Source organism: Aquarana catesbeiana, linkage group LG01, assembly GCF_042186555.1.
Source record: "Aquarana catesbeiana isolate 2022-GZ linkage group LG01, ASM4218655v1, whole genome shotgun sequence".
NCBI lineage: Eukaryota > Metazoa > Chordata > Amphibia > Anura > Ranidae > Aquarana > Aquarana catesbeiana.
Window position 1 is genome coordinate 904,277,096 of NC_133324.1, and position 27,255 is coordinate 904,304,350.

General features: G+C 43.1%; 1 protein-coding gene across 1 annotated transcript in view; it reads left to right on the forward strand.

Moving 5' to 3' along the window:
* The window catches only part of LOC141119514 (histamine H2 receptor-like), a 226,095-nt gene that overhangs the window by 42,330 nt on the left and 156,510 nt on the right, over nt 1-27,255 (forward strand). Inside the window, exon 2 of the mRNA XM_073610993.1 lies at nt 1,174-1,462. Within this exon, the coding sequence (XP_073467094.1) occupies nt 1,191-1,462 (272 nt within the window). The 5' untranslated portion in view covers nt 1,174-1,190. The remainder of the gene's footprint in view (nt 1-1,173; nt 1,463-27,255) is intronic.

Below are 27,255 nucleotides of genomic sequence, written 5' to 3' on the forward strand. Positions count from 1 at the left end.
TCTCCAATCGATCTGCTGATACAGAGCCTTTAGAGTCATTCTGCACATGCTCAGTTTGCTGTGTATTGCTAGAGAGTTTTTTTTTCTTGGGTGGGCGCATGTGATCAGCACAATGCAAATCAGCACAGTCCAGGCAGAGGGGCATCCTCATAGGACAGTCAGAGAAGAATGAAAACTCCTCCTACAAGCTTTAACCAGACACTGATAGAAGTGACAAGAGTGCTATATCCTTCTGATGAGAAAAGGTATTTTGGCTGTTTATATTTACTAAAATAATTGCAGTTCCATGTGGGAGACCAGATATTGTGAATGCAGGGTCCTGGGTTTAGTAACACTTTAACACTGACTGACTGTCACTGCTCTCTGCTCAGAGCTGAATGAGAACTGAATGATCAGCAGTCACAAGATCTCTCAGTTCTCAGTCTTTTAGCCGGCATGGGAGGTGAGTATGGATGTTTGTTTGTTTGTTTGTTTTTTTTAACTAACCTTAACCTCTCCTTTAAGCCTTAAAGGTATTTATAAAGTTCAATTCAAATAAAACATCAAGTCACCAAAAACTACAACATAATTCTCAAACTAATATAAAGTTGTATATACATATCCCAAGACAAATTTCATTGCACATTAAAACATTTCAATACTAACAAAAAAAGTACAGAAACTGTTATTGAAAATCTTCCAACATGGATACAAAGGTTAGAAACCAAAAAAACAATAAAAACAAATCTAACGAAGGATGTGGGTAACAGATATAGTTTGGTATATTTATCATGGTTTTCTTGATTTACAAAAGATCAGGAACTAAATAATAAAAGGGAATAAGGGTGGTAGTTGAGGGGGATTTAAAGCAAATTATAAAGTTACTCCACTTTTCCAATTTATTTGATTGAGAGGTTATGTTACTATGTATTGTTTTGAAATTCTGTCATATAAAGGGGAATTCCCTGTTATGAAATTACATTTGATATGTAGGACCTTCGTTCTGCCTTTTCCCATTTGTATTTCTTGTTTCTTGTTATTTTCTTCACGCCAAAGATGTAGCTTTATATGATCACCAACTGTAATTTCCAATTAACTATCTCTCGTGAGATACTCTTCCAGTCCTTAGTACAGCACCACTCATAGATCTTTTCCTTCCCATGAGCCAATATATTTTATCTTTTTGTCTTGCAGGTCACAAGAGCTGAAAAATGCCGATGGACAAAAATGTGTCGGCGCTCTCCAACTTCTCCGTAGCATCCTCACTAATGAGACAGGATGGGAATAAGAGCCTGGAAATTGCACCCCAGCAGGTGGTAGTTGGGTTATTACTAACAGTGATTGATTTGGTCACCTTCCTGGGGAATACCGTGGTTTTTATCTGCCCCGCGGTGGAAAAGAGACTAAGAACTGTAACATACATGTTCATTATGTCGCTTGCAATGGCTGACCTCCTGGTGGCTTGTCTGGTGATGCCTTTTAGGTAAGGATATCTTTATTGTTCTGCTTTTCTAGTTTATGTGATAAAAAGACTTTTTACTAGTCTTTTGCATTTTTAGAAAGCACAGAAAAATTCAAAGTGAGTGTTCAAGTATCATGAATAAAAATATAATTTGTGTATTTTTTTTAGGAAAAGGTAATAAAAACATCTTACAGTATATGAATATTTTATATTACCCCTACAGGAAGCTCTAGGTAAGAAAAACAGATGGCTCTTAAAGCAAATGGGAACCCAGAATGTAAAATATCAACAACACAGAGGCAAGAGAATCTCCAAAATGAAAAAGATTTGCTTTGTTTTGGTGTTTTTGCCTTACCACGGCCACGTTCTGAGTTGTTTTTTTTTGTGTGTGTGTGCTGACTATGGTGAGTGTGATTCCTTGGACGATGTCACTCTTTCATCCCGAAGTTCGCCCCCCTCCTCCTATTAGTTGAATAGGCCTTCAGGCAAGGCAGCCTGAAGTCACAATAGGGGCCTGTAGAGCAGAGTGACAACAAAACCACAGTATTGTAAAACAGTAAGCAAGGGTTGTCAGTCCTAAAAAATAGAGGAGCTGAATGGATAAATATATAAATATATATATATATTGGCTCGTAAGTTGGAGACATCCTATAAGGATGTTATTCCACTCCATAGCTTGCTGTCATCTGCAAAAACTAAAATGATGCTTTTAATCCCAGACCCTATATCATTTATAAAGCTATTAAAAAGTACGGGTCCCAACACTGAACCTTGGGGTACACCACTTATAACCTTTTTGACCATTCAGAGTACGAATTATTAACCATCTCCCACTTGAGCCAATTGTGACATTTCACTCCTAAGTGTAAAAATCTACTTTTTTTGCTAGAAAATTACTTAGAACCCCCAAATAATATATATTCTTTTTTAGCTGAGGACCAATAGAATAGTTTAACGCCATTTACTTCTGTGTGCATTACTGCCAGTTTAACGCCATATAGTCTTGTATGCGTTACTGCCCGTTTAACGCCATATAGTTCTGTGTGCGTTACTGCCAGTTTAACGCCATATAGTTTTGTGTGCATTACTGCCAGTTTAACATCATATAGTTTTGTGTGCGTTACTGACAGTTTAACGCCATATAGTCTTGTATGCGTTACTGACAGTTTAACGCCATATAGTTCTGTGTGCGTTACTGCAAGTTTAACGCCATATAGTTTTGTGTGCATTACTGCCAGTTTAACATCATATAGTTTTGTGTGCGTTACTGACAGTTTAACGCCATATAGTTCTGTGTGCGCTACTGCCAGTTTAATGTCATATAGTTCCGTGTGCGATACTGCCAGTTTAAAGCCATATAGTTTTGTGTGTTACTTCCAGTTTAACGCCATTTACTTCTGTGTGTGTTAGTGCCAGTTTATTACCATATAGTTCTGTGTGCGTTACTGCCTGTTTAACGCCAGATAGTTTTGTATGCGTTACTGCCAGTTTAACGCTATATAGTTTTGTGTGTTACTGCCAGTTTAACGCCATATAGTTCTGCGTGTGTTACTGCCAGTTTAACTCCATTTACTTCTGTGTGTGTTACTGCCAGTTTAACACCATATCGTTTTGTATGCGTTACTGCCAGTTTAACGCCATACAGTTTTGTGCGTTACTGCCAGTTTAACGCCATTTACTTCTGTGTGTGTTACTGCCAGTTTAACGCCATATAGTTCTGTGTACGTTACTGCCAGTTTAACGCCATATCATTTTGTGTGCGTTACTGCCAGTGTAACACCATATAGTTCTGTGTGCGTTACTGCCAGTTTAACGCCATTTACTTCTGTGTGTGTTACTGCCAATTTAACGCCATATAGTTCTGTGTGCGTTATTGCCAGTTTAATGCCATATAGTTCTGTGTGCGTTACTGCTAGTTTAATGCCATATAGTTTTGTGCGTTACTGCCAGTTTAACGCCATTTACTTCTGTGTGCATTACTGCCAGTTTAACGCCATATAGTTTTGTGTGCGTTACTGCCAGTTTAATGCCATATAGTTTTGTGCGTTACTGTATGTTTGACGCATTATATTGCAGTATATTAGAGTGTATCTGTGGAGTGTGTCTGTGTAGTGTGAGTACTCGAATGAAAGTGCACCAAACATCTCTTTACATTGATTAAAGTGCATCTATGTACAGATTTTAACTTCTTCTTTACATTTGCTTATAAGCACCGCCCCTTTCCTCCCAATAATGTCTGGGAGGACACCAAGGAGAGGCAGACATTCCCTTGTCACTGTAAGGGGGCCAGCAACAAATGTGTCCACAGGCAAGGGTGGACGTGGTGGTCAGTCCTCAGGCAGGGCATCATTTTTCTCTGTTTAGTGAGTTTTCCTGTGCTATTCAGCCACAGCAAGCAGAGGAGGTGGTGGACAATTACCTCGGGGCCAAAACAGAGATGGAGAGCTTTCCAGCTGACGATCCACTGACTTACTGGGTCATGAGAATAGACCACTGGCCAGAACTTGCCCAGTATGCGTTTGAGTTGTTGGGCTGCTCTGCATCCAGCGTGCTTTCAGAACGGGCATTCGGTGCTGCAGGAGGTTTCGTTACTGATCATAGAACACATCTGTCCACAGACTCCGTGGACTGTTTGACTTTTATAAAAAATGAATCAGTCCTGGATTACCAGCTATGAAGCCCTTGATGCCAATGTCACTGATTAAGTCTTTTTGGGATGTGGAATCTCTGCAGGACTTCGAGGCTGCCTAGCTTTGAGGGCGTTCAATCATTTCATCTGGAAGAATGTTTTTGGTATAGGTTTCATGGGCACAAGTAACACCCAAAGACCAATTTTTCAGCACCTGTTTGACAGGTGCATATCAATTTTTTTTGCCTTCATCAAGAGCACCTCTATAGGGTTATGGTGGAAAGACACCACCGACATTCTAATGCCGCGTACTTCTCGAACGGACTTCTCGTCGGACTGAACTCCGAAGGACTTTTCAACGGAGTTCCGACGGATTTTCGATGAAATGGACTTGCCTACACACGATACCACCAAAGTTTGATTGTTTTGAATGTGATGACTTACTACCAGACTAGAAAAGGAAGTTCAATAGCTAGTAGCCAATAGCTGCCCTTGCGTCGTTTAAGGTCCGTCGGACTAGCATACAGACAAACGTTTTTTTCGAAAAAGAAAAGGTCCGATGAAGCCCACACACAATCGGAATGTCCGACGGATTTGTTCCGTCTGACCTTTTCTGATGGAAAGTCCACTCGTGTGTACGCAGCATAAGACCAATTCTCCTGCACCTGTTTGACAGGTGCGTATCATTGCAATTTTTTACAGCAAGGGCAATTCTTGCTTTCATCAAGAGTATCTCTATAGGGTTATGGTGGGAAGGCGCCACTGACACCCAAAGACCAATTTTTACACACCCGTTACTTCTATACAAAGTCAGAGTGACACCAGAATGTATCCAAAAAAATCTCTAATCTTGTTCCCAGTGCACAACATTGTGACCTCATCATACACACTTACTCCCCAACTGTTGCTGAGCAAAATAAAGACAGCTTGCAGGGAAAAGTCTTTTTTTTTTTTGGCTTTATAAATGCAATTATTGCCGCAGCAGACATAGTACAGATCTGCCACTTTACAGGTAGACTAAGGGGACCCCCTAGGCACTATTGGAAGGAATTTTTTATTTTTAGGCTTTCATTTAAAAATCAAAAAATCCGTCCAGGGCGGACTATAGAGGAGAAGATCTGGTAGCATACCTAGATAACATTGATATCCCAACCCTTACGGTAACGTATCGTGACAAGCTTGACGCCCCAATCACATCCTTAGAAATACTCCAGGCACTTAAATCAATGCAGACGGGGAAAACACCGGGACCCGATGGTATCCCTGTGGAGTTTTACAATATGCTACAGAACTAGTCGATAAACTTCAGGGCCTCTTCTCTGCATCGACACGCCTCGAGAAACTCCCGGAGACAATGAGTGAAGTGGCCATAGTGGTGATCCCCAAGCCAGGGAAAGACCCTACTTTATGCTCCTCGTATCGTCCCATATCCCTCCTGAATGTGGATGCAAAAGTACTGGCAAAAGTATTGGCCAATAGGCTTAACTTGGTCATTACTGCCCTGATCCACAGGGATCAAACAGGCTTCATGCCCGGGAGAGGTACTGACATTAATATTAGACGCCTTCATACGCACATAGACAGGGCAGACGAGACGTCCAGGGGAACGGTGGCCTCACTCGATGCGGAGAAGGCTTTTGACTCCGTCAAGTGCGGCTACTTATGGGAAGTGCTCTTGAGATTTGGGTTTGGCCCGGGTTTCACAAAATAGCTCCGCATGCTATACTATTGTCCTTCAGCCAGAATACGCACCAACGGATGCCTATCAGAGAAGTTTAAATTATTTCGGGGCATGAGACAGGGGTGTCCCCTTTCCCCGGGCCTATTTGCTCTGGCAATGGAGCCCCTGGCTATATTGCTGAGGGCTGACCCCGGTGTAAGGTGGCTTCAGGTGGGCCCAATCGAGGAGAAGATATCGCTGTATGCGGATGACGATCTGCTCTACTTAGCGGATGCGTCGTCCTCTTTACAGACTGCACTAGGTCTGATTAACCGATTCGGCGGGTATTCGGGGATCCGTATTAATTTGGGATAAGTCGGTTCTGTTCCCGCTCCATCCCTCGACTCCTAGGGTTCTACATGCGCAGCTTAAATGGGTAGACGACTTCAAGTACCTGGGGATTAAAATTAGTGGTAAAGTCCAGGACTATATGGACAACGATCTGCGACCACTCATGACACAGCTAACGGCTAGGTGCGCTGCTTGGCGATCCCTTCCACTGTCCCCGGTTGGCAGAGTAAATCTGCTAAAAATGATTTTCCTTCCCAAATATTTATATTTTTTCCGCAACACACCCATACACATCCCTAGGGCTTTTTCCGAAGGTTGGAGAGTCTGCTGATACACTTTGTCTGGGCTGGGAGGCCACCCAGGGTGGCCAAGCAGATCCTATATCTCCCACTTTCGGGGGGGGGGGGAACTGGCACTACCGAACTTTCAAATTTATTATTGGGCAGCTGTTCTGGTCACGATTCGGTGGTGGTTCTCCCAGCCCACACAGAATCCAGCGGTCACTCTGGAGGCAGCCATTCTGGGTTCCTTTGCAGCCCTGAGCAATCTCCCGTTTCGTGGACTTAGGGCTAGCCCGTCCATGACAACTCCGATGCCAACCACCGTAAGGGTCTGGCAGGAGGCTAGGAAGATATACAGGAAACCTAATCATATCTCACCTCATATGCCCCTATGGGGTAACCCTATGCTCCCTCACCTCCACAGTATACCGGACCCCTCTATATGGGCAAAAAAGGGTATTCTTACATTAAACCATATAGTTCAGGATGGTAGGCTTATGACTTTCCAGGCCCTGAGGCAATCATTTGCTATCCCATCCTCCTTCCAATTCAAGTACTGGCAGCTAAAGCACGCCTTTGAAGCTCAGTTCCCTGCCCCCTTATTTTGGAACCAGATTCCATTGAACGGCTCTTGATTTCCAGTGTGATGGGGAAGCCACTTTCAACATTATATCTATACCTTACAGTAGAGTATGACACCAAACTAACTAAGACATGGGAAAAGTGGAGGGTTGATATTCCTTCCCTGGACGAGGAGGAATGGAAGGAATGTTTAATCTCCTACATTCCTTCCATGATCGTGGCAAAAGATAGGTTCATACAATTTAAGTTCCATACAGAGCGTACTTCACCCCACAGAGACTGGAGCGCATTTACAATCAAAGAGACCCCGATTGTCAGAGATGCAGACAGGAGGTAGGCACCTTCTGGCACATGGTCTGGTCCTGTCCCAAACTCAGACCCTTTTGGTCAGCAGTGGCCTCCACACTGAGCAATATCACAGGTTTAAATGTACCGGTTGATCCTCAGATACTATTGCTACTATAGCCATTTGGAGGATGTTGAGGGAGACAGGTATAGTAAATTGTGTCTTACCTTCGCATTATATTATGCTAGGCGTGAAATCTTACTGGGATGGAAACTAGCAGAGCCTCCTACTCTGGCCTCGTGGAGAAGGTCGGTGAACATGGTACTTCCCCTGTATAGAATGACATATGAAAGTAGGCAGTGCCCAGGGAAGTTTGATAAAATCTGGTCTTCTTGGGTGGACGCCTCTGGGGACCCTGAACCCCCTACCCCATAATTATGCCGTGAAACACTTTGGAGGACATCCTATATCCCATGCCTATTCCTCTTGTGTCCGTTCCCTCTCGCCCCCTTCCCTTCTCCCCCCCCCTTCTTCCCCCCCCCTTCCCTACCAGGCTGGATCGAATATTGGTTACTTACATAATATTACCTATGATGGTATAATACTATAATGCAATAAGGTGTACTGTTAAGTGATATTTCTGACATCTGCACAACTGGAATATCTGATAAACAAAGGCTACAGGTTGAAGGTAGATTTTACTGTCATTATCCTCTCTGCATTGAATGTACTAACTTATTTTGTATTGTAATGCTGATTTGTTTAATAAAATTTTCTGTTAAAAAAAAAAATCAAAAAATCACTGCTCATTTAAAAATGACGTTTTTCACAAACTTTTTTTTTTTATTGATACATGTCCCCCCAGGGCAGGACCCGGACCCCTATAACCATTGTATGCCCAATTACTTGCATATAAGCCTTCAAAATGGGCACTTTTGATTTTTGACGTTCGGGTCCCTTTGACTTTAATGGGGTTCGTTATTCAGGTCCGAACTTTCGCAGTGTTCGGAAGTTCTGGTGCGAACCGAACAGGGGTCAGTTTTGCCCATCCCCAGTTACCAGTTTAGACTTGCACAGGAGGTCTGGTGCTAGAATTAATGCTCTCGCTCTGATATTTGCGACAATAATTCACGTGTGTGGTGTGATCACCGTTTACATGCAGGAGTGCAGTTTACGTGCAGGAGTAACGTATGCGTTCGTATTTGCACGTAAGCACAGTGGGATGGGGTGCTCTAAACTTTCTTTTTTATTATTATTATTATTTATTTTATACAAATTTTTTTTTTGGATTAACTTCATTGCTATTACAAAGGATGAACAACATCCCTTGTGACAGCATGGGCAATGACATGTCTTCCTTATGGAGAGACCTGGGGTCTATTAGACTATCTTTAGTCTCCCATGCAGCCAATCAGACACAGATTGGTCTGATCTGCTGCTTTTCTGGCCGCTGGCGGCCAGGTTAAAAAAGAGGCAGAGCCAGAAGTGACAAACTACTCGTCACTCCCGGGGTTACAGAGAGAGAGGAACAATGTTAGTTCCTCTCTTATTGTTCGGGACAGCCATCGCTGCTGGCCACATCGCTCCCGGGCTCTGCAATGGGACAGTAGAGCCCAGGAAAGGCAGCGGCGGCCTCGGGAGGGGGGTGGGACCCTCTTCCCCCACCCGCAGAAGTGATCGAGTGGCTGAAAGGGAATCGTCGGCTGAAAAGATACATACCGGGGTAATGCTAGTTAGTTATCATTCCTGTATAACCACTGAAACCTGAGGATGTCCATGGACGTCCTACGGGCAGGAGGTAGTTAACCACTACTCTCTAAATTCTATCTTTTAGACAGTTTTCTATCCATTTACAAATGGATTTTTCCAAGCCTGTAGACTTTACCTTACACATGAGCCGTGTGTGGGGAACTGTGTCAAACACTTTTGCAAAATCGAAATATACCACGTCCACAGCCACTCCTTTGTCCATGGTTTTGCTCACCTCTTCATAAAAAAAGATTTGTCTGACAACTTCTGCCTTTCACGAATCCATGCTGTCTGTTGCTTAAAATATTTTTTTTCCAGTAAGAACTCATCTACCTTATGTGGTCTTTTATTAAACTCTCCAGTATCTTCCTGGCTATAGAAGTTAAACTAACAGGTCTATAGTTACTTGGTAAAGACTTTGATCTCTTTTTAAATATAGGCATCATATTGGCCCTATGCCAATCCAGTGGTACTATTCCAGTCATTAACGAGTCCCCAAAAATTAGAAACAAAGGCTTTGAAATGACAGAGCTCAATTCTTTCAGGATCCGTGGGTGGATGCCATCCGGTCCAGGTGCTTTATCCACCTTTATTCTGACTAAATATTTCTGGACCATATCAATTTTCAGTCATAGTGGATCATTGGGGCAGTGTCAATACCATCCCCTTTATGGACATGAGCTCCCCCATGCTCCTTTGTATACACATTTCAGGTGGATGACCTATCAGTTCTTCTGGAATGTCCACTATATACGAAGTCATGCAGTCATGCCTGGGGGTAGATAGGATTCTGGATGGTAAACTTCCACCAGCCCAAGAGCCACCAGTAATAGAAAGGAAATGTATTCTGTCACAAACACAAGCTGCCAAGAAGAATACCAACTTTATTACAGTAGTTTTTTTGATCCTTGCAATTACTGATACCACTGAGTGACCAAGGTTCCCCATCCTCACGCTGACCTAATTGTAGACAGTGACTCATAAATGAAAGCGAGAAACGTAACCCTTTCCCTGCCTAAAATTTTCCATTTTTTTTTTTTTTTCAAATATAGATTTTATTTATTTTTTTTACATGCCCAACATGGGCTGAGACATTACAATACAGTACGATGCATACATACATTGAAAATAAAGAGAGGAGTATTCGTTTACCTTCCTGGATAATCTTATATATTAGAATATTTCCTACAGTAGAAGGTCAGCAGATAAAATTCACAATTAGCATTTCTCTCTATTGGTTTCCCTTCGCCTCCTATCCCACCTGGGCAGAATCTCAGTACCCAAGAGGGGAAGGGCAGCCGAGGACATCACAGACATTCATCGGGAAAAATAAAGGGGTAAATAAAGGAAGGGATAAGAGGTGGAAAAAAAAAAAAAAAGGGGGGGGGGAGTCTGCAGGGGGTGGGAGGGATGGGGTGGGGGGGGATGGGGGGGGGGGGCTCTGGCTGATTCAGGACAGCTTCAGATTTAGCATTATCTGAAAAAGTGAGCTTATTAGGCGGTTCTAAGGGTGGTGCCCTCTGAGGATAAGATAAATTGTTGCCATATTGCCCATGTCTTTGTATATTTTTCCTGCTGGTGTCTCGCCGTTAGAACCAGATCCTCCATTCTACTAATCTCCTCCACCCTCCGAACCCACTCCGCCACGGTTGGTGGAGATTGTTTTTTCCAATATAGTGGGATACAAGATTTAGCTGCGTTAACTAAGTGTCGCACAATGGACTTTTTGTACCTTTTAGTTGATATAGTATTAACGTGTAACAGAAAAAAGGCTGGGTCGTTAGGGATATCGTATTCCGTAAATTTTTGGATGGTTGCTCTAACGGTAGACCAGAAATGTGAGAGTTTTGAGCAGGACCAAAAAATGTGCAGCAACGTGCCTCTTTCCGTCCGACATCTCCAACAAAGTGCCGAGGTGTTCGGGTAGAAGGTATGTAGGGCTTGAGGAGTTAGGTACCACCTTGTCAAGAGTTTGTAATTAGTTTCCTGTATTTTTGTACAAATAGAGGATTTTAGCGAGAAAGTTACTACACGTTGAATCTGGTCCGATGTAAATGTACAACTCAAATCTCTCTCCCATTTACGTATAAAGGTTAGATGTGTGTCGTCTGTCGGGCTAATGAGGAGGTTATACATTATCGACAGCGTTCTTGCGAGTGCACCCTCCCCCGAGCAGTAGTTTTCGAATGTCGTTAGAGGTTGTGAGAACTCTTGGGAGTTAGGTATAGACGCAAGGAAGTGTCTCAACTGGACAGCCGTCCAAAATGACAACTTGAATGGGCCTGATTGGTTGCTTAATGTCTCCACGGAGGGCCATGAATCTCCCGTCAGGAAGTGTCGTGCCTGTATGCGTTTTAGGTTCAACATGGCATTTTTAACCTGAGGGTCTAGACCTGGAGAAAATTGCGGGTTCCCTATAATTGGGTATAGTGGGGAGTTAGCCGAAGATAGTGATTGCGCTTGGCAAGTTTGTGAGCTCACTCTGAGTGTCGTTCCTATCAGTGGGTGTTTTCTGTCTTGTGCTCGGAGGTGTTCGTGGCACCATAGAGCTCCCTGCAGGGGTATTTGCACCTGGGCCTGTTCTAGATGTGTCCATAATTTAAGGTCTTGGTGGCGACACCAGTCTATAATTCTGCCCAGGTGTACTGCCTGGTAGTATTTCCTCACATCCGGGACAGCAAGGCCTCCGGAAGCTTTGGGCATAGATAGGAGTGTACGTGGTAATCTCGATTTCTTGTTTGCCCAGATGAATTTATGGAATTGACTGTGTACCTTTCTAAAATATGATGTGGGGATCGCGATTGGGAGTGCTTGTAATAAATAAAGGTATTTGGGTAAGATGCTCATCTTGATAAGATTACATCTCCCGAACCAGGAGTGTAGGCCTTTACCCCAAGACGTCAGTATGTTTCCTGTTTTAGCTAGTAAGGGTGGGAAATTCAGTTTAAAGGCGTGGTTAAGGTTTGCTGGGACCTGAGCACCCAAGTATGTCAGAGCTGTGGATGTCCATTTAAAGTTAAAACTAGAGCACAGTGTTTGTTGAGTCGGTCGTGATAATTCTATACCCATGGCCTCTGATTTATTGTAGTTAATTTTAAGATTGGAGATATTTCCAAATTCTTCAAATTCCTTAAGAAGATTTGGAAGAGAGATTACTGGATTTGATAGGGAGAACATCAGGTCGTCCGCATATGCAGAGACCTTATATTGGGTCCCTCCAACCTTTAGGCCTTGGATGTCTGGGTTATTTCTAATTTTACTTAGGAACGGTTCCAACGTGAGGGCAAATAGTAGGGGGGACAGTGGGCAACCCTGTCTCGTCCCGTTTTTAATTTGGAAGGGGTCCGATAAAATTCCGTTCACTTTGACTTGAGCTGTGGGGGTATTGTATATCTGGGTGATCCACCCCAACATCTTCTCTCCCAGTCCTATGTGTCTAAGGACCGCAAACATATACTCCCAGTTAACCCTATCGAACGCCTTTTCGGCGTCCGTGTTTAGGAAAACTGAGGGCTCATGAGTCTGGCTGGCTATGTGTATCAGGTTTAGTACTTTGATTGTACTGTCTCTAGCTTCCCTGGTGGGGATGAAGCCCACCTGGTCTAGATGAATTAAAGATTGTATGTGATGGGTTAGACGGGACGCAAGGATCTTAGTGAATAGTTTGAGGTCTGTATTTAATAAGGAGATGGGTCTATAACTACTACATATTAGAGGGTCTTTGCCCTCTTTTGGAATGACTGTAATGTGTGCTCGTGTGGTATCATTTGAGAATACAGTTTGGGGTCCTATTGCATTAAAAAAGGATATCATGTGAGTGTTAAGGGAGGGAAATAGCGTTTTATAATATGGGAGGGTAAGGCCATCTGGTCCAGGGGCTTTATCAGGTTTGGCAGATTTGAGTGCTAATGTCAATTCTTCTTGCGTGATTGGGGAATCTAAATCCGCTATATCTTCTGGTGTCAGTGTGGGAATCTGGCTGGAGGACAAGTATGCCTCCATCCTCGATTGTGCCCTTGGTGTGGACGGTAGGCTATAGAGAGTTTCGTAATATTCCTTAAAGGAGTTAGCTATCTGACGTGGTAAACTGACTTTCTTATCAGTTGCCGTTTTGATATGGGGGATGTATGTTTTCGTTTTAAGATCCTTAACTGCTCTGGCTAGTATTCGTCCACATTTGTCTCCCGACTCATACGTAGTGAGGCGACATCTCTGTAACGCTGCCTTTGCCTTATACCCAAGTAGGTCATTTATTTGACTGCGGGTGGAGTTTAGTTCGGCTTCTATTAGGGGGTCTGGTGAGTTTTTGTGTTGCGACTCAATGATGTGTAGTTTGTTAAGAAGTATCTCTAATTGTTTCCCATTCTCTCTTTTTATCCGTGCGCCATGTTTTATGAATATCCCCCTGATAACCGCCTTATGGGCCTCCCATATCGAGCCTGGGGTGCAGTCAGCTGTCGTGTTTGTGCGGAAATAACTCGTCAGTTCTCTATTCACTTCTTCTAGGACCTCCGGTCTCTGCAAGAGGCTCTCATTGAGGCGCCAGAAGGGAGTCCTATGTGTAGAGACGTCCGACAATGCATAAGACAACATTATCGGAGCATGGTCTGACCATGTCTTTAGGCCTATGGTCGATTCCCTAACTGCATGTAGTTGGCTATGGGGAATTAGAAAGAAGTCTATTCTTGAGTGTATTCTGTGGGGGGATGAGTAGAACGTGTAGTCCCTTTCACCCGGGTGTTGGAGGCGCCACACGTCGATGAGCTGGTGCTCATGTAGGGTTTTGGTGATGTGTTTACGGGCTTTAATCGATATGGAAGACGATCCTGAGGAAGTATCTACGTTAGGAGCTAAAGGTGTGTTAAAGTCTCCCCCTAGTATCAGTTGGCCCTCGCAAAATTTGGTCAGTTTAGAAATGGTGTGTTGTATAAAAATGTCCTGATTTTCATTTGGGGCATATATAGTCGCCAGCGTCAGGAGCTTATCTCCAATAAGACCCTTAATAAATGTGTATCTGCCCTCCCTATCCACCATAGAGGCCTTAAGGGTCCAATGTATTTTACTTGACAGGAGAATGGAGGTCCCTCTAGATTTAGTCTTGTTAGTAGAATGATAGGTCAGTGGGAAAGATCTATTTTTAAGGACTGGCAATTTGTTCTCTTTAAAGTGAGTTTCCTGGATAAAGGCCACGTCGGCTTTGGCTCTTCTTAACTCATTCATAAGAATACGTCGCTTCTCCGGTGTGTTAAGGCCTTTTGCGTTTATTGAAAATACTTTCAGGCTGTCCATCCTCAACCAGAGCACTAAATGGGGAGGGGGAGGGAAAAAAAAAAAAAAAAAGGGGGGGGGGGGGAAGAGAAGGAGAGGGGGGGGGGGTTAGGTAGGTAGGGTAACTCTACTGCAAGCTATTAGCTTGCTTTTACACGTCTCTACGAACCTCAGTCGAGAGATGTGCTGGTCTATGTGGGGGAGTGACTGGGGAAGGCGAAAGAGGGGTGCTCCCGGCCCATCCAGACCAACCCGGGCCCTAGGAGATACATAAGTAGTCCCCGTGTTCTTCATATGGGTTAGTTTAGCCAGTTGGAGCATATATGTCTCGGGTAGGTTTAGATCATTTAGAGATAGCGTGACAAGGATCTCGGGTTGCATATGCATTTCAATGACATGTATCTAAGCGAAAGAACTCTCAGGGTTTCGTATAGGCCTACTCAAAGGTGTGGAATACTGTAGTTGTCAAAAAAAAAAAAAAAAATTCCGGCCTAGCGCCTCTAGTCATCAAAATTGAGTATCTGTCATAGTAAATTCCAGCTCTTCATCTTGCCCTAGTTATCTGAAAATCTAAATAGGTATTGTATGCTCAGTTTATCTTAGTTTAACTTGACATTTACTCTAGAGTTATTATTTAAACTGGTCAGCTGACTTGGCATGGTTAAGCCCGTGCTCTAATATTCAGAAAAACATCATGTATTCTCATCATCTTATACATCTATGCAGCCTGTGGTAAAGAGACATCCAAAGTATTGCATCAATTATCTGTGCCTTTAGCTGTAATAGAACATAAATAAAAGAAAACAATAGAAACCAGTAACAAAACCCCTGTAGTAGGAGAAACAAAAACCATTCCCCGGATATCTCAGTGGACTAGGAGAGTGGGGGGGGGGGGCTTTCATCATCTCCCCCTGCAACCTGGGTGGTAAAAAACCACCAACTTTAACATATGTAAACCTTGCGTTCATCCCTTCAACCCCCCCACCCAGTGTCCCCCAGGGGGCAAATCCCCCAAATCTTCCAGGCTCACCCGCCTCTTGTCTGGATGAAGGACGAGAGCTCGGTGTTGGACAGAGATATATGTGGCAGAGCCAGTCCCTATACATCTCAAACTCTCTCCTCCCAGAGAGAAGGGGTAAAATCATCCTTGCTGCTTTGTTTAAGTGTTCCTGTTAGGGGACAGGCAGTCTTTTGGATCAATCGTGAGGCATACTTTGGTCTCGATCAGGGGGTATCTCAACTGACAGGGGGAAAAACAACAAAACTGAGTGTCCTGCCTCAGGGGAGAACAGTGACCCCTCATGACTCACGTGTCCCATCTGGTGTTGGTGGACGGGATCTCCGGCGTTGTCTCTGCGGCCTCGGCTGAGGGTTTGTCTGCGATGAGTGTGGGCCTGGCCGTCCCCCAGTTTGGGGAAGGAATCTCAGCCAGTTCGGTATCCGGATGGGGGTTGTCTCCAGGAATATAGAGAGGGCTGGTAAGTCTCTCTGGGATCGTAGCTGGAATGATCTCTGTCCTTTCTTGAAAAGCACTGAGAGTGGGTATCCCCAGCGGTAGGTGGCTCCTTGTCTGCGGGCTATCTCCAACACTGGACGCAGCATAGCTCTCCTCTGTAGGGTGGCTCTGGAGACGTCAGGTAGAATTTTAACCACCGCTCCATCAAAGTCTACATTTCCCGCTTCCCATGCTCTGCGGATGATTATTTCTTTGTGGGAATAGTGGTGAAGGTGGCAGATAACATCCCTCGGTCTGTTAGGGTCTTGCGATTTTGGACCCAGCGCTCGATGGATGCGGTCAAACTCCATGTTTTGAGGGAGCGAATCACCCGGAAGCTTGCGGAATATAGCAATCGCGGTGGCAGCAAGATCTTCAGGTCCCGTCGCTTCTGGGAGGCCGCGCAGACGAAGGTTGTTGCGTCTGCTGCGGTCCTCCATTTCTTCCTGGTGTAGTTGGAGCATTGTAGCAGCGTCCACATGAGCTTCTTGGAGGTGTTCTAATTCTGAGACCCGTTTTTCCAGGGATGTCACTGAGGTCTCCCCCGCCGTCAATCTAGTGGATAGTGTGTTCAGCTCTCCCTTCACTTCTTGCATGTCTTTGCGGTGCTGTGTCTCCAGGCGTTCGATGAGGGATTCTATGTCCATCTTAGTGGGGAGGGCTTTAAGCAGTGCCCATAGCTCCGCTTCTCCTCCAATGCCCCTGGAATTCAACAGGGGGGTCCCCGATCCGGACTGCAAAGCCACTGGAACATCTGAGTAGGAGTCCGAGTCCAGTGAGGCAGCCGGCGATGCCGATCTGTTCCCTTGCGTCCCGCTCGTCTCTCCACGCGGTTCCGCCATCTTGGGGTCTGGGGTGAGAGTCCGGGGCTGAGTAAGAAAGTGGTCTATAGTTCCTCCAGAGTCCCTTTGTCTGGCTGATCTACCTCTCCCCTTTGTCCTCCTTCTCCTCGAGTACATGCCTTGCACTCCGGGTAGGTTTCAGAGCATAGTAGGCTCGGCAAGCCTGGATGAAGCCGGGAGCTCAGAAGCACAGCGTCCTCACCTCGCCATGTCCAGGCCACGCCCCCCAAATTTTCCATTTTTTACATGAACTGATAAAATGCTTACGACAGATTTGCGTGATCAAACTCTAATGCTTTTTGCGCTGAGCAACAAAAATATATTAGATATTAGACAATCTCAACAATGCATTTAAAAATGTTTCCATGAAAAGTTCTCCTCCAAAAGTGTTACTAAGCCCAGGACTCTGCATTTACTATATCTGGCCACAGTACACAGAACATGGAAATGCAATTATTTTAGTAAATATAAACTGCTACACATCTTTTCTCATCAGCAGTATATAGCAGTCGCGTGTCTTCTGTCAGTCTCTGGTTAAAGCTTGAAGGAGGAGTTTTCATTCTCATCTGACTGTCCTATGAGGCTGCAGGACCCCTGACCCTCTGTCTGGACAGTGCTGATTGGCCCTGTGCTGATCACATGCACCCTCCCAAGAAAAAAAAAAAAAAAAACTCTCTAGCAAAACACATCACACTAAACTGAATCACACTAGAAACAGTTAAAAAAGGGGAGAATCACATGAGACAGGATCAAACAGCCTTTTTACACAATGCTCAGGATTAACCCTTTAGGTTCCGCAGTGAGTATAAGTTAAGTTGAGTGTGGCTGTGTCGCAACAATTTCCCTTTGGGATTAATAAAGTATTCTGTAAAGTATTTGGTATGCTTTACTGCATATACAGATTGATTTTTACTGCTGTGGGTTTTGTAACACAAAACATTTCCACAGCCCTTTTCCCATGCTTTCACTGAAGGCTTGTAGCCTGGTTTTAAATTAGGTAGTGGTACTGAAAACCTTGTCTATACAGTATATATTATTTTAATATAAGGATTGAAAACATTTACAAGCATGAAAATGTAAAGGTCCTTTGCTCCAGAATCGAGTATTACGTCACTCTTTTAACCCTTTGACACCTAAGCCTATTTCTGACATTTGTTGCGTACAAGTTAAAATCTGTATTTTTTGCTACAAAATTACTTAGAACCCCCAAACGTTATATATATATATATTTTTATCAGAGACCCAAGAGAATAAAATGGCGATCATTGCAATATTTTATGTCACACGGTATTTGCGCAGCGGTCTTTCAAAGCACTTTTTTTTTTTAGAAAAAAGACACTTCCATGAATTAAAAAAAAAAACTAAACAGTAAAGTTAGCACAATTTTTTTGTATAATGTGAAAGATGATGTTACACTGAGTAAATAGATACCTAACATGTCATGTTTTGAAATTGCGCATGCTCGTGGAATGGTGACAAAACGGTACCTAAAAATCTCCATAGGCAACGTTTTAAAAAAATGTAATGGTTACCAGGTTACAAAGGAGGTCTTTTGCTAGAATTATTGCTCTCACTCTAATGCCCTGTACACACGGTCGGACTTTGTTCGGACATTCCGACAACAAAATCCTAGGATTTTTTCTGACGGATGTTGGCTCAAACTTGTCTTGCATACATACGGTCACGCAAAGTTGTCAGAAAATCTGATCGTTCTAAACGCGGTGACGTAAAACATGTACGTCGGGACTATAAACGGGGCAGTGGCCAATAGCTTTCATCTCTTTATTTATTCTGAGCATGCGTGGCACTTTGTCCGTCGGATTTGTGTACACACGATCGGAATTTCCGAAAACGGATTTTGTTGTCGGAAAATTTTATAGCCTGCTCTCAAACTTTGTGTGTCGGAAAATCCGATGGAAAATGTGTGATGGAGCCTACACACGGTCGGAATTTCCGACAACAAGGTCCTATCACACATTTTCCGTCGGAAAATCCGACCGTGTGTACGGGGCATAACAATCGCAGCACTACCTCTCATGTGTGATTTGAACACTGTTTACATATGCGGGCGTGACTTACGTATGCGTTTTCTTTGCTGCGCAAGCTCGCGGGGACAGGAGCGCTTTAAAACATTTTTTAAATTTTTTTTTACTTTGTCACTTAAAAAAAAAAAAAATTCTGATCACTGTTATTGCTGTCACAAGGAATGTAAACATCCTGTGACAGTAATAGGTGATGACAGGTACTCTTTATGGGAGAATCGGGGGGTCTAAAAGACCCTAAATCCCTCCTTTGCATTTCAAAGTATTCAGATCGCCAAAAAACAATGATTCCGATCTCTGTAATTTTTAAAAAATTTAGACCATTGGCACCCGAGTAAACCGGAAGTGACGTTGTGACATTGCTTCTGTGTGTTTACATAGGAGACTGTAACAAAGCTGCTTCCAGCTTTGTTTTAGTTTTATTCTAGCCGGCGGAAGTGCCAAATTGTGGATCGGGTCTCCCGGTGGGACGGGAGGCCCGGAGAGAACGCTGGAAGGTGGCGGGGGGGGGCAGGACGTCCATTTAAAACAGTCAAAATCAATATTAGGACAAACTATCAGGTGTATCTTACAATATAACTCATAAATAATAAATATTATATAAGTAATATTATGTAAATAATGTATAATTAAATTTCAAATGACGTCCCTATAACTGTTTTGAAACCGCTAGCACAAAATGTAACAAGTCCCTGAGTGGTGAAACATGTTGTCTAACATAAAGGATGTGGCCTGATTGAATTTCTGTCGCTTTAGAGGTAAACCAGCTACCAGAGCCAAGTTGCCAATAACTGCTCAGAATGCTGAGTAGGCAGGACTCAGAACCTCCGTTAACAATTATTATATCTACTGCTCCCATTACAGTAGCTTGGTAGCCAGTGGGAAGTAGACATGTGCGGTTCATTCCGTATAAATATTCGAACACATTTTTTGTTCTCCTGAGATTCGGATATATCTGAATCCCCGAATTACAGTACAAACAAATTTTACCAAATTCTTTGAATAATGAAACAAAATTTATCAGAATTTCCTAAATGCTAATTAAAAATCGATTTGAATTTTACATCGAATTCCATTCGAATTCGAACTGAAAACATATTGTTGAAATCAAAGACTCTGTGTGTTATTAGTGTACCATTTCAAAAATAATGCTGTTTTTGTGAAGCCAAAGGTGCTTTAAAGAGTCATTGTAATCATTTGATGAAGATTTTTCTTTTGTTTGTTCACTTTGCAAGTGTCAAATTGATCAAAACCAGTAAAATATAAATATTTAAAAGCATTTGTACTTAACATTATTTTTTCTCAACTGGCTAAAACTTCTGCACTGTACATAGTAAAATGTCGAAAGAAAGACACTACGTTTATTAATTACAACACTTTACATATTTTGAATAAACATATTATTAAAACAAACAAGATCAATGTGTATAAATAACAATCAGATGTTTGGTTACTTGGCTGCCGCATTCAAATCGAAAAAGAAAATTTTTGATTCGACTGATTCAAAATTTATCAATTGAAATGTTTTGAATTGAGGAAAAAATATGTAAATTCGAAGAAAATTCGAAAAATACATTGAACGAATTCCGAATACCAATTCGGAATACGAATCCTAAATATAAATTAAACGAATCAACCGAATTTAACAAAACAAAATAACTAGATTAACGAATTTAAACGAAATAAATGTTTTCGTCATGCGCATGTCTAGTGGGACGAATACTACTTAGAGATACGAAAATGATGGGGGCTACTGGTGTGTGTGTGTGTGTGTGTGTGTGTGTGTGTGGGGGGGGGTTGTCTTCAAGAGCCCCTTAAATTTATAAATATACCTTGGTAGACAAGTAGTTATGTAACACAGTCTATGACAGTATCAATAAAGAATGCCTACAGACATATACAGTAAAGGGAACCATATATAAGGAGCCTCTGACAATATAAATAAAGAGAGCCTAGAACCATATAAAGGGAGCCTACAGTGCCTTGCAAAAGTATTCACCCTCTTGGCATTTTTTGTGTTTTGTTGCCTCACAAACTGGAATTAACATGGATTGTTTGAGGATTTGCATCATTTAACTTACAGAACATGCCCACAATTTTGAAGATTTTTTTTTTTTATTGTGAAGCAAACAACAAATAGGACAAAATAACAGAAAAAGTCAATGTTCATAACTATTCACCCCCCTGAAGTCAATACTTTGTAGAGCCACCTTTTGCGGCTATCACAGCTCCAAGTCGCTTTGGATAAGTCTCTATGAGTTTGCCACATCTTACCACTGGGCTTTTTGCCCATTCCTCCTTGCAAAACTGCTCCAGCTCCTTCAAGTTGGATGGTTTGTGCTTGTGAACAGCAATCTTTAAGTCTGACCACAGATTTTCTATTGGATTGAGGTCTGGGCTTTGACTAGGCCATTCCAACACATTTACATGTTTCCCCTTAAACCACTCAAGTGTTGCTTTAGCAGTGTGTTTGGGGTCATTGTCCTGCTGGAAGGTGAACCTCCGTCCTAGCCTCAAATCACACACAGAGCGGTACAGGTTTTGCTCAAGAATATCTCTGTATTTAGCACCATCCATCTTTCCCTCAACTTAGACCAGTTTCCCAGTCCCGAATGCTAAAAAACATCCAACAGCATGATGCTGCCGCCACCATGTTTCACTGTGGGGATGGTGTTCTTTGGGTGATGTGATGTGTTGGGTTTGCGCCAGACATAGCGTTTTCTTTGATGGCCAAAAAGTACAGTTTTAGTCTCATCAAACCAGAGCACCTTCCTCCATACATTTTGGGAGTCTCCCACATGCCTTTTTGCAAACTGAAAACGTTCCATTTTGTTTTTTGCTGAAAGTAATGGCTTTCTTCTGGCCACTCTGCCATAAAGCCCAACTCTATGGAGTGACGGCTTATTGTCGTCCTAAGTACAGATACTCCAGTCTCTGCTGTGGAACTCTGCAGCTCCTCCAGGGTTACCTTATGTCTCTGTGCTGCCTCTCTGATTAATGCCCTCCTTGCCCAATCTGTGAGTTTTGGTGTGCGGCCGTCTCTTGGCAGCTTTGCTGTTGTGCGTTGTTCTTTCCATTTGGTTATGATAGATTTGATGGTGCTCCTAGGGATCATCAAAGATTTGGATATTTTTTTTATAACCTAACCCTGACTTGCACTTCTCAACAACATTGTCCCTTACTTGTTTGGAGAGTTCCTTGGTCTTCATGGCAGTGTTTGGTTATTGGTGCCTCTTGCTTAGGTGTTGCAGCCTCTGGGGCCTTTTAAAAAGGTGTGTATATGTAATGACAGATCATGTGACACTTAGATTGCACACAGGTGGACATCATTTCACTAATTATGTGACTTCTGAAGGTAATTGGTTGCACCAGAGCTTTTTATGTGCTTCATAACAAAGGGGGTGAATACATACGCACATGCCAATTATCGTTTTTTTATTTCTGAAAAATAGTTTTATGTATATGTTTTTCTAATTTTACTTCACCAACTTAGACTATTGTGTTCTGATCCATCACATATAATTCAGATTAAAAAAACATTGAACTAAAGGCTGTAATGTAACAAAATAGGTAAAAAGCCAAGGGGGTGAATACTTTTGCAAGGCACTGTATATCTATATAAAAAAGACTGTCTATATCCATCTAAAGGAAGCCTATGACAGTATAAATAAGTACCTACAACCATACAAAGAGAATCTATGACAATGTAAATAAACATTACCTACAACCATATAAAGAGAGCTTATAACAATACAAATTAAAAACAATATAAAGAGATCTTACAACCATATAAAGGTAGCCTATGACAATATAAATTTGAATGTTGTTATTAAAAAATAAACTTAAAAGGAATGTGGTATCATGCGGGTAAATGGCCACAAATGCATCATGTTTGCTAGATGCATTTAGGGTGCCATCAGGGCAGCCATCAGACATTTTGGGGCCTTTACACAGCCTTAGGCCTGGGCCCCCTCCAAGGCCTGACCACCAACATTCCCCAGGGCTCACCCACTGGCCATCCAAGCGAATCTGCCCACTGGCCATCCTACCGAGTCCTTCAGTGTACCCGCTTTTATTTTAACACTTTTACAGCTTAATATATGAAAATGGGTAGGAAGGTACCAGCGAGCTGTTATTTGCTAATATTCATGGTCACTGTTCAGGTACTCATCCATAGATATCCATATCATCTCTCTGGCCCATAATGCATATCCTTTTTCTCTTTGGAGGTTTACATCTACTTTTATTTAGACTTGGAAAGAAATGGAGGTTCTGTATATAGCCTGGTCTAGGATCCATGATCCTGCGTAGCCACAATGTAACAGATATGAAGAGCAAACGCTGATACGTGCAGAACAAAAAAGTCCCTTTCATTTAGAGCAGCCATTCTCAACCAGGTTTCTTGAGCTGTGGCTGACTGACCTCCCATCCCATGGTGCCTACATAGTTCTGGGGCCAATGTCACTTGGCAAGGTCAGCGACATGACACCAATGTTTTTTTAGTTAACTGTAAGGGGGCATTCACCACTTTAAGGGTTGTGTTCTTCCCACATAGCCCCAAAGAAAGGGGCATGTTTCCCATTGATTCTCAATGACCTGAAAACTATTTCAACGGTTCCTCAGGAGTTAAAGGGTTGAGAAAGGCCGGTTTAGAGTAATATCAGTGGATCTATCAGGTTCACTGTTTTTGTCTACAAAACAAAGGTTTTCTTTAAAGCTGATCTAACTTTACAATTCAGGTCTAATTTTCTTAACTAGGCTTCCTACAGATGTTACTGTGGATTCCTTGAGATGTGGATGACTGATCTCCCATCTCCTACAATGGTGCTGGCACAGCTCCAGGTCCAGTGCCACTTGGCAGCGCCAGCGGCATGACATCAATGATTTCTTAGCTGTCTATTAGGGTGGCATTCTTCCCTAACCATTAATGAAAGGGACATTCTTCCTTGCCCATTAACAAAAGGGGTATTCTTCCCTGATCATCAATGAAAGGGGCATTCTTCCTTGCCCATCAACGAGAGAGGCATTCTTCCCTGACCATCAATAAAAGGGTCATTTTTCCTTGCCCATGAACGAGAGGGGCATTCTTCCTTGACCATCAACTAAAGGTTAATTTTTCCCTGACGGTCAATGAAAGGGGCATTCTTTTCACTTACCCCTGATTTAAATTAATTTTAGCAGGGGCTCTTTGAGGCCTGAAAATTAATTCTAGGGTTCCCCTGGAGTAAAAAGGTTGGAAAAAGCTGGTTTAGGTCTATGTTCCTCTACATGTTTTATGTGGTTAAACAGTTTAAAATTAACTTCCACATTGGTTCATTCACTATAAATACGGACACAATGGAAATTCTTCCTTTAAGACTTCATTATCTCTTTGTGCTTCTGTATATAATCTACACCACACCTCATGTAAAGGATCATTAACTTTATTAATATGGCTGAATTTCTAGCGCATCGCTGACTATATGTCCCTCCTGGCCTCCGTGTTTCATTTTAAATTAGCGCTACTACTTATGTGCATGGCTGAACAGCTTATTCCCAGTCACCTGCACTTCATAATTATGTAGAGGTCTTGTTCTGTGGTATTCCCTAGTGTACTATCAGAAAAAACAATAAGACAACCAACAATAAACAACCAGAGTTTTCATCTGTGCATTAATAATGGCAGCAGTGCTGAAATTACTTTTTTTTTAAGTGATCTTGTGGCCAGGCTTTGAGCATTCACATCTATACAATCAGTAAATGAACTTTAAAGCAGAACTTTGGGAATGATAAAAAACTACCCTTGCAGTAGCCCCCAACTTACCTCCTGACAGAGCACTGCATTGCTTCTATACCTATTCAAGTTCACATTAGGGTGGATGGGAGGTCCGGGACCTCTCTCTCCTGGTCACAGTCTAACCCTTCTGCCAAATAAGCTTATACACACCCCTGGGCTTCTAGGAGTGGTGTGTTTATTCAAGTTATTACTTGTAAATTTAGTAAGCTCAGGTCTTTTCCTTTATATGACCTATATTGTAATTTCATCCTCACCCTCTGAGAGAGACACACTTTCCCTCTCTTTGGGTCTACCATCTCTATCTATTTTTTCCCCGGTACGTTACCTCTGATCTGGCCTGTACCTGCCTCCCCCCCCCCCTCTTCTTTGTCTTCTTCTCCCCTTCGCTGCCAAGGCGATGGACTCTATAAGAATAGTATCGCTCGACGCTAAGGGCCTGAATATACCAGAGAAGAGGCGTATGCTTCTAAATTACCTCAGGAGTTCTTACGCAAATGTTGCCTTTATCCAGGAAGCTCACTTCAAACATGACAAATTCCCAATACTCAAAAACAGATTCTTACCTGTGACATACCACTCCACTAACACTGCAGCCAAGACCAAAGGAGTACCTATACTGATCTCGAGTAAACTCCCCTGGCAATGCCAAGCATGCTGAGAGACCCGGAAGATCGTTCTGTGTTCCTTAAGGGACTGGTTGGCGACGTTCCACTCACACTGGCATCGATTTATGCCCCCAATGAACTTCAAGACAATTTTATCACAAACATTTTAGACAAACTTGTGGAGTTCATGGCAGGCCAACTGATCCTAGGTGGAGACTTCAACGTCCCCCTGTTCCCATTTTCAGATACATCCTCTGGTCACTCCTCAGTGCCACCGACCCACAGAAAGCGTATTGCTAACTCCCTACACAAAGCTCAAATAATTGATTTATGGCACCTACAGCACTCGGGAGAGCGTGACTACACTTTCTATTCACAGACACATAAACTATACACCAGAATAGATTACCATGCTCCTATCGCCCTCACATACTCACTGGGAGGCCCCCAGCTGAGTCACGGTTTTGGTGACTAAACGAGAGTCTCCTTCAGGTCCCAGAAATCTTGACAGAGATGACTAAAGCATTGACCTCATACTTTCAGGAAAATGACAACCAGGATTGTGACCCTGGCTCCTTGTGGGAAGCCCATAAGGCAGTCCTCAGGGGGCTTCTAATCAGACATGGAGCACGCATAAAGAGGGAACGAACTGAACAGCTGACCAAGCTCCTTACCACCCTGATCACTGTAGAAGCGCGTCATAAACATGCCCCTTCCCAGGCCATGGACGGAGTTAGGGACAATACGCAAGCAGATTACTGACTTACTGCATTATAAGGCCAAGGCAGAATTGCAACTTTGCTGGCAGACCACCTATGAGTCTGGTGACAAATGCGGGGAGACACTAGCTAGAGCAGTACGGGAACAAGAACAAGCAGCCTACATCCCCCACATTATGGGTCCCAACGGCCAGAAGGCCACACTACCGGAACAAATTTCAAACGCATTCCGCGACTTTTATTCTAAGCTATATAACCTACCACATAGACCACCCTCCCAGGCAGACGTCAAGGACTACGTAGCGACTTCCCAAATCCCTTCTCTTTCTATGGAAGTGAGGGATAAACTAGATTCACCAATCACTCTAGAAGAGCTCCAAATGGCCATTGGTGCCATGAAAACAGGAAAAGCCCCGGGCCCGGACAGGTACACCATCCAATATTACAAAACCTTCCTCCCCATCATAGGCCCACGTATGGTAGCATTTTTTAATGCAGTTGGAGCGGAGGCGATGTTCCCCAGAGACACGCTGAAAGCCCATATCTCTCTAATCCCCAAAGAGGGTAAAGATTCAACTTCATGTGGGCGCTATATACCCATATTTCTGCTGAACATTGACTTAAAACTGTTTTCCAAAATTCTGGCATCCCGACTGGCACAACATCTCCAGACCCTAAAACAACTGGACCAGGTGGGCTTTAGTACTATACCTCCTTCACGTTGCGAACATAAAAGGCGCCCCATGTGTATTTGTAATGAGCCCCTGCTCGCTCGGTTCCACTCTCCCGACACTCCTCTGCGGCTATAGAATCAGATTGCAGATCGCAACATCTGATGGTTCGGTCATCCGATGCTCCAGGACTAGAACTATAGCTATGGGCCGTTCTAATCCAGTTGTGTAGCTCAGAACAAACACCAGGCAGGCTGTATGTAAGTTCAAACAGGAATCTATTTTATTGAAAAGTACAGGCTCTTTTATACAGTAAAAGGTGCATACCTCCTGCTCATATTACTCTGAACATACACCTGTGACCAGAAGCTTAATTAACATGGGCTAATTAACTAATCCCTTTAGACAGCCTAGATGACTCAGACATGACCTTTAGGCCAGACTGGCCGTCTTGTAGCTCAGAAAACCCAATCAACATTATCACAAATCAACACAGACTCTTCTTCACACAATAGCAGAGTTAATTAACACAAACAACAATGGGGAACTAATGACTCTTAGATCCCATACTAGACTTATTTACAATACACATTCTAGCAGGCAACAGACAGACAGAAGGCTAGAATTGACATCAGCATCTCCTAACAGTATTTGTCCGAGCATTATGAATCGGCCACTATTCCTAATATGGCAAATCCAGGGTCCCCAGAGTCTGTGTGTCCTGGGGGACCAGGACCCGAATCCACAGTAATACCACCTCAAGGGTCCCCAGGCATACAGCTCACAAAGAGCACCGTTCCCCCAAATGCCAGGGCCCACGATCGATCGGCAAGAGGCTAGCATTCAGTCCCCTCCAAA